Source organism: Epinephelus fuscoguttatus, linkage group LG22 (assembly GCF_011397635.1).
Source record: "Epinephelus fuscoguttatus linkage group LG22, E.fuscoguttatus.final_Chr_v1".
Classification (NCBI taxonomy): domain Eukaryota; kingdom Metazoa; phylum Chordata; class Actinopteri; order Perciformes; family Serranidae; genus Epinephelus; species Epinephelus fuscoguttatus.
The window spans coordinates 19584876-19598171 of NC_064773.1; the positions used below are offsets into that span (position 1 = coordinate 19584876).

Sequence of the window (13296 nt, forward strand, 5' to 3'; positions counted from 1 at the left end):
GTCAATAATATAGAATTAAGCTCCTGCTGAGAAAAGATATCTCTATATTTTTACTGCGCTATTAGTCGTTGTCTTACTTGACTGTGCGGAAAAGATTGGCAGGCAACTTTAACGGAAGCTCCAACTGTGGGATGATAATGTGCAGCAAAGTGTGTTATTATCAGAGGCAAGCAGAAGTGAAAATATACTATGGTTAAAACACAACTCACCACAATTTCACAGTTATGGTTGGCGTAAAACTGAACGCATCGCAGCAGGAACTTTTCCTGTGAAATGACATCATAAGGATTTTGTATTATTCAGTGTTCTTTGTTCTGTGCTGTCCATAGTAGGGGTGTAAGAAAATATCGATACACTCGAGTATCTCAATGTTATGTTTTGTGAGATTGTATTGCTTTACAACAACACTGTATTTTTCATTCATTCATATAAAGGGTGATAAAAATGCTAAAGTGCAGATGTATAGTTAAAAGCATTTACACTGTAAGGCACTTAAACAGCTGTAATGGTGTCAGAGTGTCCAAGTTTAAGGTCTTTTGTAGATGAGTCCATGTCTAAGGTGCACTGTAAGAGAATGACATGCTTCCTAGTTCTGTTCTGATAAAGGGAAAGTGAAGCAACAACCGATTATGTGAGCGAGAAACATGATTATGTGAGGACAGAGTTAAGAGTGATGTCTGAATTTTATTCCCAGGTTTGGTTCAGGGTGAAAAAAGAACATGCAGGTAAGATCGCAGGTGTTGGTGCAGATGATGAATACAATAAATAAAATGGGAATAATAAAAATCTAATATCAAGTTTGAACATTTTAATCCTCTATTGTGTCGGCCCTGTCTTCTGCGCCTTTTGTGCTTAGGATATGCGGTGTCAGGGTTGAGCCTTAGATCTTGTGTCGACAAGTCTAGGAACTAATTGGTCGTATGTACAGGTGGTGGGGTGGGTCCAATATTGCTCGCTGTGGCCTGAAAATCAGACCCATCCAAGACTCTGGTTTTACCTCTGACCGCTAAATAGCAGTGTTGTAATCTATCTTCAGTCATTCGACTCTTCCACTCCGCTACCGTTAACACAAAGAAGTAAGAGTCCCAAAAGGTTCCCTACTAGCATTGACAGTTTTCCTAAAATTGGATTTTAAAGTCCATAGCCATCTTTTTTGGATTGATGTAACCCATTGCAACGTCCTAACAAATACAGTCATACATGCCTGTGTGTGTGTTGCACTGTGAGTGAGATAGTAGACTCTTTGTGTGTGTCTGTCCCACTGGACCCAGCAGAAGTCCTCCACTATTCTCTCTGCGGTTTTGGACAAACGCTCTGGATTAGCCATCACCTGTTTCACACAAACACATTGATATTCAGCTTCGTAGACAGACTGAATTCCTGATGCAAAGCTCCCCGGGGAGGGCACAAGACACAGTATAGTTTATGGCTCGAGCGGCTGAGATCATATATTCTTTGCAGCGGGTTATGTAAATACATTCCAACCTTTTTTCTTATCAATTATGAGATATGTGCAGAATTTATACCTTTTAAAAAAACGGCACAGAACCAACCAGCCAGAAAAATCATCAACGCAATTTATAGTTAAGCTGAGGCCGCTAACCACAGACATTTTCTTCAAAAAGAAAAACGAGCTGGCCTAAGTGAGCAATGTGGTGAATGTAGAGTCCAACTCACCACTCGGTAACCCTCCTGTTTCGTCAGCACAACGTGGTAAAGATCCACATCTGAAATGCACAGAAGGATATGCATAACCACAGCTTGATCCAGCGTGATGTTTCTCCCGCTGTTTTCTTCCTCTCCAAATGTGAAAACCCAGATTATGCCTCTCTAAATTTGATGATCTGTTTTGTTACAGATTAAACACGGCCCACACAGACAGACGAGCACAAGAGCACACAGACTCACATCCATCCTCAGTCAGCAGCAGCAGGTGGCTCTCCAGCACTGATCTCCTGTCACTTTCTGAATGGAGGAACTAAGGACAGCCGTAGAAAACATGAGTCAGCATCTGGTGGTTTACAACAGTTAGCAGATGGAGACATCTACTTGCTGATTTTCATGTTTTAATGCAAGCCTTAAACATTCTTAGCATATCTTTAAGTTTGTGGTTTGGCAATGAGACGATCACCCAACAGTAAAGACGACAGAGGCTACAGCCACAAAGGCCTGATGACATTTATACAAACAACATCCCTCTGATCATAAAAAGTTCTAACTGAGAAAGAGAGGAAGATAAAAGATGAGAAAGAGGGGGGATGGAAACTACGGGCCAGAGTGCCTTCAGCAAGCTTGCAAAATAAAAAGTACTGGCACACATACACTGTCATACACAGTAACTGCAACATCAACTTGTGGCTACAATAAAACCAGCATGAATGTGGCCAAAACAACACACACACACTCACACTCACACAAAACTCTACCTGCACTTTGACCCTGCAGTCTACTGCCTTGAGGACTTTAGTGTTGTTTATGGGATGGATCTCAATCAGGAGGGTTAGACACTTGGATACTAAGACAGAGAATGTAAGAGGAAATTAACTGTATGAATGGGCTGATGGCACGGTCTGTAGATGAAACAGAGAGAAAGAGATGTTGGGTGTTACTTGGTTTGAGGCGCTCCTCTCCTGTGGTGTTTTGTGCCAAGCTGACAGCTGAGAAGAAAAAAGTACAGGCAAGGTGTTATATGACTTAATCTAAATGTATTCTCCACAGAGACTACCATAAGTCTGGGTTTCTTTAACTACAATTTGGCACCATCACAGTCGATAATGTCCGATGGCTCAGATCCAAACAAAGCTTCTCACTTAACTGCCTGATTTGGGGTCAAGAACACACATTAGACTGTTAAAAATATTGGACGTAGCCACCGTGACATCACCCATTGGTTTGTGGACCCCTGTTTTGAAGCCTCGGGTTTGGCATTTGGCCGTTGCCATCTTGGACTTTTGGAGCCAGAAGTGACCTGAGGCTACCATATTTGGACAGGAGGGTGGAGCTGTGGAGGAGCGAGGGGTGGAACTGATCAATTAACTGAGGTGACACCTAGCGCTCAAAGTGGCCATGCTCTCACTAATGGATAACTTAAAGCTTTAATAAGAGTTATATCAAAGTTTGAGACTGTCTTCCTCCGAAATACGACCACATAGGGCATTTTCACAGCAGAAATTACAACCTATATTTATCTTTTATATTAGGCGGCGACCTCTAGTGGCCGTAGCAATTATTACGGGAACAAAGGAGAAAGTCAGGCGCGAGGTATAAAGAGCGAGAAAGTCCGCTTAGGATGGGAGAAGGGAGGGGAGGTGGGTGGGTCAAACAAACACTGGACTTTCATCCAGGAAACCAGTGTCCGTGTCTCTTGTGAATCCAAAAGTCAATGTAGAATTATTTTAAAAATGAAACATCATATGTTGACGTGACACGTCTCCTGACAGATGACCTTAGTAACAAACATAGTTATTTAAAGCCAAACCATGATATTTTGTCAAAACCTAACCAAGGAGTTTTGTTGCAAAACCGTTTTTCGTACCAGGCTGTAAACATGGCCATTTGTGGCCATTTGAAGAACTGCAGTTTTTGGTACTTCTGTATTTGCTTCATTTCTCAAAAGTATTTTTAACAATGTCTGTTGCTAGTAACTGATTATCTGTACATTACAGAGGCTCACCTAACAGCGTCTCCTCCTTGTTCAGGGAACAGCTGCTGACACACACCTGCTTGTCAAATGTGTACAGGAGCTGTTGGAGAGAATTTACAACCACATGAAGACGGGCGCACAAAAGCAAAATCTGCTGCACTAAAGCCAAGGTGACATGGGACACACACACAATACCTTATTCTGTTTGGTGTTGGAGTCATATTTCCCAATCCTAGTAGTCCCTGTTGCTCCCTGTTTGAGAATAGGAAGTTAGAGCAGAAGGATAGAAGAGCTACTCAGTTCATTAAATCAATCAAACTAAAGAGTTGGATAATGGTAATCTGTCCCAACAGAGCCGCCCTACATTCCCACCGGTGTCCTCCACCATATTAATATGTGTGGAACGTCACGCTTGACCTCTTCATTACCTTGGTTGACCGTGCTGATTATCCTGACTAGACCTGCTTCACTTCAAACCAGCGAATTCACCACTTTTTTTTTTTTGTTGTTGGGGGGGGGTTCAGAAGATTTCACATAAAACAGTCTGCTTGAAACCCAAGGCAGTGCCAGGCATGCATAAAGCTGTGAACCTTGCACAAAAAAAAGAGATTATTTCCTCTTTGCAGGCTGCAGAGTGTCTTTAACCTACTAAACCCACAGACTCTTTGGCGGGTCTATCATTAAAAATTTATGTTGTGCAGGGGAGCGCGGTTCAGCACATAGAACTTTGTTTGAAATTCTGGCAAAGATCCCAAGGTTTCAGAAAATATGTCAAGCAGAATTATGGAGAAAGCTGTTAAGAGAATGTTTTTTTATTTGATGATGAATGGTAGGGACACAAAAAATGGCATTTGGGATTTGAATATTTTATCTACTGTGACTTCAGTGAAGGACTGAAGCAAGCAAATATGGTGTAGTTTGTAATCAATGTTATATCTAACAAAATGTAAACTAAGATACTCAAATTTTACATTGCAACACATGTAACCTGCCTCAAAATTCAACATGGCGATAACAGTAAAAAGAAGAGAAACCAACGCAGGTTGTAACACAACTTAAATGGAAAGAGCACTGGATTAATAGGGATTAGAACCACTCACTCAATGAGTACATTCAGTATACTTAACATGCACTGCCATCACTATGGACTTACCTTCCAGGAATAAAGGATGCCCCCATCCCTCTCAATGTTCAGGATACGAGTGTCCACTGCTCCAGAGTATTCTGCAGACACAGCATCGTTATCATGAACAACAGCGTGCCCTGACAAACAAGATTTTAGTATCCCTACCACTGCTCAAGCTGGACATACTAAGTGTTATGATAGATGAGAATATAGTGTGTTTCCCCTGTATTATAACTTGTTATTACAAGCGTAAGGTGACCAGATGTATTGGTGAAGGAGTCTGTAAATGTGCTGCATAATGTTATGAGACATGATCAGATGCTGATGCATTACCTGCATAACCAGCACTGTCATGCATCACTTTCAATACACTTTTATCATACGTCTGTGTGCTTAGTGTTAAGTTTACAGTAAAAATGTCATGCAAACAGAGTTTTTATGTCTTATAATGTTGCAGCAAACTTTATCTAAGCAATTAAAGCAAACTTTTAATTGCTTAGATAAGACTTTGTTGGTTTTAAATTTAAGATGAAATCATCACACATGAACTCAAACACTTGATGAAATCGTGTTATATCCTAATGTTGCCGTTGTATTGTTGTTACTGTCACGATTACTTGATATTGTGTTGTCTTGCTGTTGCCATTGTGTCATCATGAATATGTTCTGTTTTGTAATTGTGTTTTTTTTTTTTTCGATCAACTGTTTTTATGGCATTATAACATAATTCCACATGCATATACAAAAAATAAACAAAAATAACCCAAGTCAAACCAGCAAAAGACGATTTAAAATTGTGATTGTTTTTTATATAATAGTGTCTTTTAGCAGAGAAATTATTCCCTGTTTCTCGCCCAGGGACTACAGAGGAAAATTAGCTTAATAACTGTGCACTGTCTCTTTTTAAATAAATAAAATAATTAAATAAATAAACCAGCATTATATTTGAAAGTCTCACCTAAATATGGGAATTCTGCAAAAATAATCAAATAATCTATTTTCAGTCCTGTGTTAACCAATTAGTGGTTACACTGGAAATAAAATAATCTGCATTTTATTTAGTTTATATTTTCTCTAATTAGATACAGGATAAATATATATATAGATGCTGGAAACACGAAACTCCAGATATTTTGGGATATTTATTTAATTCATTGTATTTTTTAAGAGTTTTTCTGTAGTTTATCTTTTAATTTAAAATGTTATTCCATTATTGGGACGCTTGAAAGCAGATATATACTTGATTCATTCTCTTATAAAGGTATTTAGAAGGGGAATGTGAAGAGTAAATAGCGCCATCTACTGGTGTACACGTATTAACCTTTAATTACTAAAGGATTTCTGTTTTTAAAGCTAAAGCTAACGTTACAGCAAACTCCTAGCTACACTTTCTTACAGAAATATACGTTGTATAGGATACTGTGTAATGTCATACTAATTGCACATAATATATATAAAATAATAATGTACAACACACAGTTAAATTCACTCTGACTGTGTATTAACAGAGACAGGTTGAACTTAAACCTGATAGTTTAAGCTAGCAGTGTTAGCTTCATGTTGGTAGTTTAGCTAGTGTGTTAACGGTTATAAACGGTTTAACAGTGGAACAGCAGCCGACCGTTGACACCTGAACGCCTCACCTTTCACCCTGCAGACCGACGCCTCCTTCCTGAGGATGTCACACACCACATCTCTGTGCAGGTCAAACTTTGGCTTTAACTTCAGCATGTTAACAGCACCTCTGTGTCCTTCTTCGCTTTCAGTTTAAACTCAACCTCAGCTTTTATAAAATCCTCCGGTGTGGTGTGTTTCCCGGCAGCTCGTGCGTGTCTGCTCAGGCTGAGCATCATGTGACCGAAACTTACATGCTAATTGTGGGCACCGAAAGCAGCAGAGCACCTGAACACTTCTTCTCATAAACTATATCCACTTCTTCCTCTTGTCTCCAGAAAGGTATTTTTATTGACATGCGGAAATGTCACGTTTTCCTGTAGTTTGGCTCCTCCCTTCTCCCGGAGCAGGCAGGCGGGAGAGGCGCCGCCATAGGCCGAGGAAAACGTCGGTCCAGCGGGTTGGAATGTGTCACCGTCCCGTTGAGTGAGTGCGCCATTCAGGGTCAGACAGGCACTTCACACTGGTGTCACAGTGTCACAGAGGGGTCCCATTCTGTTGCTAAATGTGTTTCATTAAAAGCCTGGCATAATAGTTTAAGACTTACACTAGGAGAAAGTTATGAGTGTTGTAAGTTTTAAGAGTTTTAGGTCAAAGGTTTTACATAAAGTTAAAGAAAAAATATAGCTTTCTGCATTGATATGTAGTTTTTATAAAGTGTATTTTTACCCTAACAATATGTCAAACTGTAACTGGCATTTTATCACTTAAAAAAAACATACAGTAGGCCAGAATGATAAATCAACAAAATAATGATTAATTGCTGCCCAATAGTACATTTAAAACAGGGGTGTCAGACTCATTTTAGTTCATGGGCCACATAAAGACCTTTTTTCCAAGTGGGCCAGACCAGTAAAGCCATTGTATAATCACTTAAAAATAACACCACCGATAAAAGTTTTCCTTTTTTGTTGTCAAGAATAAGGATAGACTGACACATCGGCCGGCCGATATATCGGGCCGATATTTGAGTTTTGTTACTTGTATCGGCATTGGCCGATACACGCGTGGGTTCACGGATTTATTTTTCCCTGGCACTTTTTTTCATTTGAAAGTATGTGGTTAAGTTGAACAAAGCTGTTGAATCCTACTGTGTACAGTAGTTGTTGTTTTATTTATGCTTCAGCTTAAATATTTGTTTATTTTATAAAGACATTACTGGAAGATTTAAGAGCACTGAACTCTTTTTTTATTTGAATGTATAATAATAACAATAATATTCTACCTCAACTTTCCATCTTATTTTAGTATTTTTTACTGTTCAATAAATGTTTCTTATTTTAAACTTGAGACCTGTAATATTTGTTATCATTGTGTCATTTTTTTTATGTAAATTGAGGGAGCAAAAGCAGTATCCGCCCCAAATATCGGCTCAAGAAAATCGGCAGTCCATAATCGGTCATCGGCTAAGGGTGATGGAAAAAAATCGGTATCTGCATCGGCCCTAAAAAATCCATATCGGTCTATCCCTAGTCAAGAAGTACAAGTACATTCTGAAAAGCCCTGAAGCCTCCTTTTACATGTTTAACTTGCTCCCAAGACCTTATACCTCTTAGCCTTCACAACTGCATCAATATTAGGTGTGCAAAGTCATCCAGTGGGTTAGATTGGACCCTTTGGCAGGCCAGTTCTGGCCCATGGGTCACATTTTTGACACCCCTAAATTAGAGGATCAGAAAAGTATGTTATTAGTAGCATTAGTATCTTTTCAGTAAGTGTTTGGGATCTGAGGACACTAACTGTTGAGGTTTTAAAAGTGAAATTCTTTCCCATTTTTGCTCAATATACGACTTCAGTTGGTCAAAAGTTCTGGGTCTCCATTGTTGTATTTTGTGCTTCATAACTTGCCACACATACTCAATGGAAGGCAGGTCTAGTGCCCTCACTCTTTTACTATGAAGCCACACTGTTGTAACACATGCAGGAAGTGTCTTGCCGATATCTTGCCAGAATAAGCAAAGAGGTCATCTGAATGGCAGCATATGTTGCTCCAAAACCTGTATGTACCTTTCAGCATTCATGGAGCCTTCACAGATGTACCAGTTACCCATGATACCACGGGCACTAACACCCCTCCATATAATCACAGATGCTTCCTTTTGAACTTTGCACTGGTAACAATCTGGACAGTCCTTTTCCTCTTTAGCGTGGAGGACACAACGTTCATGATTTCCAAAAACAATCTGAAATGTTGGCTCGTCAGACCACAGCACACCTACCATCTATCTCAGATGAGCTTGGAGCGCCAAGAAGTTGGCAGCGTTTCTGGATGTTGATATACAGCTCTCACTTTGCACTGACAACTGTTTTTCACATTACTTCAGTCTTTGCTTGTGAACAACTGAGTGTTTCGAGGATGCCCCTTACATACCCAATAATGATATTATCGCTTGTTACCAATCAAGCTGTTTACCTGTGGAATGTTCCAAAAAGCGTCCAAACTTTTTTGGAATCAAGAAATGATTCTCTTTCACTTTATTAGGGATATCAGGTAAAAGTAAGGGTGCAAAATCAGAAATATGCTGGTGTCTGCAGATTATAATTGTTGTTAAAGTTGCAGAAAACACATCTGAACCCTTGGACAATCCTGATTCAAGATATAGCCAAATTGAACACTCTTAACATGCCAGAATATTAGGGGAAAGCAAATTAGGCAAGATGAGGCAACAATTTAAGTTGGCACTGTTCTTGCCTGTCCTCCTAAGCCAGTGAGATGTCAATTTACTTTTTAAATCAAGGTTATGTTGCTTATTTTAACGTGAAATCCCTTCTTGAAAATGAATTTCAGACGGTTTATTTGAAAAAAAGGTGGATTTTTTTTTGCTACTAAGTTGGATGCTGCTGACTGTTATAACCACATCAGTTCCCTTTCAGACAGCTCATAAAGATTATGCATGTCATTGCACTTTTATTCCCTCCAGAAAGCAAATCCTAATGAGTATTACTTCCTCTCTGCTCATAGTTATTGCAGTGATAGCCTATTACGCCTCTGTTTGCTTTATTCTTTTGATCCAGACACACTTGCATCTTCCGAGCTATTGTCAAGCTCCAAAAATAACACTTTGTGATACAATAACAAAGAGATTGCACACACACATTAATCCTGCATACCGAAAAGTATGGAGCATTCCATTGCAATTCTGTTATGAGGGCACAAGCTTAGTCCCTTACTCTACTAACTGCTTAAATAACGAACCGCTGTAGATATATGTGTGCACACCAGGTGCACACACATACAGTACACTGCAATGAGCCTTTTAGTGTAATTTCTAATATTGTGACAGCATTTGATGACAAACACTGCCCCCTTCTGCTGAGTTTGAAAAGTGAACATGAGAGTGGTTCATGTCTGCATCAATTCTGAGAGGAAATTGAAATAAAGAGCTCCCACTCTTTCTCTGCTTTCCCACAGTCCTATAAACAGATTGAACACTTGTGCATCTGCTGCTGGATATGCCGTTATTCAGTGTTGCCAAGCAAAGCATTAACTCTGTTTATGAGTTACTGGTCTTCTATTTTATTCTGTTCTCCTACAAAATACCATCTGGTATGACATAATTTGGAAGTTGCCATGATAAATAATGCTTTAAAATGATTGTGAAAGTGATTTTATAGGGTTATAATTTGTATTTGTCACTTTTTTATTCATAGTGGTAAATACTTCCTCAGAGATACAAAATACCAAATGCTGTGTGCAATGAGGATAAAGTAAATTCACAAAAATGATATTCCTTGTCAATGGAAAATGAATTAATGTGTTATAAAGAAGGCATTAGTTGAGCCTAGTCATGTCACCCTAACCCAAGAGTTAATAATTTAGATTTGTGCACAGTTTCTTTATGATGGACAGAATTGAGAAATATCTCATTGTCCTTTGGGTGTGTTCAGGGCCGTAGCCATGGAGTCAACATTGGGGGGGCCAAATCTGCACCTCCTGCAAAAATAAAATCTAAATTTGAAAACCAATTCATTCCCTATTATGTCATATGATTTATTAAAATTGAATACAGCTATAGATATATGCAACATGAATGACTGACTCCTACTCAGACTTCATTTGGGCTATCTGACAAATATAATGTAATAAAGACATTATCATTGGCAGAGTGTTACAATAATAACACCAACAGCTGGTGTACGGCAACACCACTTGGACAAACCACATGCAGGATGCAGTGCACCATAAAACTAGAGCTGGTAGTTTTATTAATAGCAATTTGCTAGGTTTATTTATGATTATGATTACATTTGTTAATGATTATTTTGGACAGGGTGTGTGGTTGATTGACAGCTGGTGTACGGCAACACCACGTGGACAAACCACAGTTTATTTTTATTCATATATATATATATATATTTGGGAGACAGGCATTTTGAGCGTATTTGAATATTATGTATGATATTATAATTACTGCAATGGGTCTTTATCTTTCATTGATGAGTGATCATCTTCCTAAATATAGACACTCTTTGGTCAAGCCGGGTTGGCTGGCCGAGTGGAGCCGAAGATAGCCGAGGGATGCCGGAGTTTTGGTGACGTTGTTCCGCCCGCCCCTTCCCCCGCCCGCCCGGTTCCCTCGACTCGTCCTTCCCCCTACCCAGCTCCACTACCAGGCTGGAGCCCCCGGCAGCACAGCACGCAACACACTGACAGCTGCGACCGACTCACAACCAAGGGGGGAAAGATGGAGCACAGAGACGACGGCTTCAACATATTGCTAGCGACCGACTCATACAAGGTACCGTGCTCATGGCGCTGTCAGGCGGAGGGAGACTGGGTCGAAGGGGAGCGGCTGATGGATGAAAATTGATAGAGTCAAGGTGGTTTCATCACCAGTCCCAAGGCCATCACACTGCTCTCTGTGGCCGGTTCACAGCAGGCCGAATGGCCAGGAGAGGGAGGAGGAGAGGGGCTGGTACAGCAGGGATGGGGTACCAAATTCAGAAAGCGAGCATCCCCCTCTGAGCTAACTAGCTAACACAAGAGCGTTGGTTATTACTGAGCCAGTTGTCCACCGGCTTTGCTAGTTAAAGTGGCACAAGCTAGCTGTGTTCGCTAGCCTGTTAGCTCACAGGGAGCGCAGAAGGGAGGCAAGGGGGATTGATATTTTTAAAAAAAAGCTAATATTAGCCACTAGCTAGCAAGTGCTGTGCGGATAGCCCGGTGAACTGCACATGCACAGTCTCATTCAAGAGCTCAGTCAGGCGCAATGTTAGCCAGCATGGGGCTAGTCACTACCGGCGGCAATGCCTCACTTTCGGGAAATCAAAACCGAAAGTTAAAAAGAGTCAGAGGGAATTTTCCCCTCTGTCATACAGCTAGGTTATCACAGTCCAAATTATTGCACACAGAGACGCTCTGAGCGTTTAAACGATATTCAACAGCGGGGTTAGAGCATTCATGGCAGATATAATAGCGTGTTGCGTTTAAGTACCACAAAACAGAACGCTAAACAATAATGGAGACCAAATGCACTTGCAGGAATGTATTATCGCACGTAGCAAGTGGTTGCCCAGGCCGGTTGCCATGTACAGGAGTCATGTGACAGTGTTCAGTGATGGTGTTGATGGGACAGCGGGGCCAAAATTACAAAGAGGAAAGGGAAGGGAGGTAGGGACAGCAGCAGAGGTTAAGTATACAGACGAGATACAGGCAACAGAGATTAAACTGAGAGGTGCTGACCGAGATTACATAACAACTGCAGTGATGCATAATGAGGTTTTAATTGTAGTCTAAGGTAAAAATAAGGTTTATGATGTGGCAAATACAAATGTGCACCATGGTTGTAATGATAACATAAAAACAGTAGCATTTATGAACCCAACCATGACCTTAATGATGAGGAAAAGTGGTGTAATCATCAAGCACTTCCCCACTGTATTATAGAACTCTAATAGTGGCAACAGGAGTTGTACTTTTCCACATTATTTTAAATGCTGCCTGTTTTTTAAAGGACCTGTCACCTTTTTCTGTTGTGATCATGAACAGCACATTAATTACTGCTGCTAGATGGATTAAAGGTCCAGTGTGTACGATTTAGGGGGATTTAGTGGCATCTAGTGGTGAGGAGTACAGATTGCAACCAGATGAAACTTCCCCTGGATAGAATTCCTCAGTATTCATTGTTCAGGAGGTTTTTTCTGGGAGCCAAATTGTCCGCAGAGGTCGCTTCCTCTCCACAATAAACAGACCCGGTGATCAAAACCAGTAAAAACACTGAGTAAATTAGTTTCTTTCCTGCCTTTAACCACGGTGGTCAAAAGGCAAAGGGCCTTGTGGAGATTGAGTGTTTGGTTTGTCCATTTTGGCTACTGTAGAAACATGGCAGACTCCGTCGACGAGGGCACAATTCCTTCCTTTGATATAAATGGTTCATTTTAAGGTAACGAAAACGCAACGATTGATATTTTCAGGTTATTATACACTAAAGAAAGCATACTTATTATATTAAATTTAATTTCTTCCAATATGTCCCCCTAAATCCTACACACTGGACTTTGGGTTCCAATTCAGGGTTAAATAATTATTGAGGTAATAAGATGTATTTAGGATAACTTAAATAAAAATGAAGTGTACTATGTTTCGTATACGTCATCACATGTCTAGTTTACACAAATATTAATAATGCCTTTTATTGCAGTTACAGCAACAGTTTTTATTCTATAGTATATGTCTTAACAGAGTGCTGGACAAGTATATTTTAATTAACTTGTGTCTGCTAATGCACTCTTTTGATTCTCAGCCAGGCTCTGAGAGTGTGCGAGGTTTTGGTCAGAGGTCTTTTCACGTAAGATATATCAACATGAGACAGGCGCTTTGTCATGTAAAGGATCTGCTAATGCTGAGAATACT

The 13296-nt window shown here is 40.1% G+C and overlaps 2 protein-coding genes across 2 annotated transcripts in view; one reads left to right on the plus strand and one right to left on the minus strand.

Annotated features, from left to right (window-relative positions):
- The window catches only part of LOC125883131 (gamma-secretase activating protein), a 54468-nt gene extending 47675 nt beyond the window's left edge, over positions 1-6793 (minus strand). The window contains exons 1-11 of the mRNA XM_049567315.1: positions 6413-6793; positions 4797-4867; positions 3839-3895; positions 3674-3743; positions 2610-2657; positions 2427-2515; positions 1909-1978; positions 1678-1727; positions 1205-1330; positions 210-266; positions 78-124 (exon numbers count right to left, since the gene is read on the minus strand). Coding sequence (XP_049423272.1) covers positions 78-124; positions 210-266; positions 1205-1330; positions 1678-1727; positions 1909-1978; positions 2427-2515; positions 2610-2657; positions 3674-3743; positions 3839-3895; positions 4797-4867; positions 6413-6500 — 773 coding nt within the window. The 5' untranslated portion in view covers positions 6501-6793. The remainder of the gene's footprint in view (positions 1-77; positions 125-209; positions 267-1204; positions 1331-1677; positions 1728-1908; positions 1979-2426; positions 2516-2609; positions 2658-3673; positions 3744-3838; positions 3896-4796; positions 4868-6412) is intronic.
- Positions 6794-11026: 4233 nt separating this feature from the next.
- nampt1 (nicotinamide phosphoribosyltransferase 1) overlaps positions 11027-13296 on the plus strand; it is a 29330-nt gene continuing 27060 nt past the window's right edge. The window contains exon 1 of the mRNA XM_049566548.1: positions 11027-11182. Coding sequence (XP_049422505.1) covers positions 11129-11182 — 54 coding nt within the window. The 5' untranslated portion in view covers positions 11027-11128. The remainder of the gene's footprint in view (positions 11183-13296) is intronic.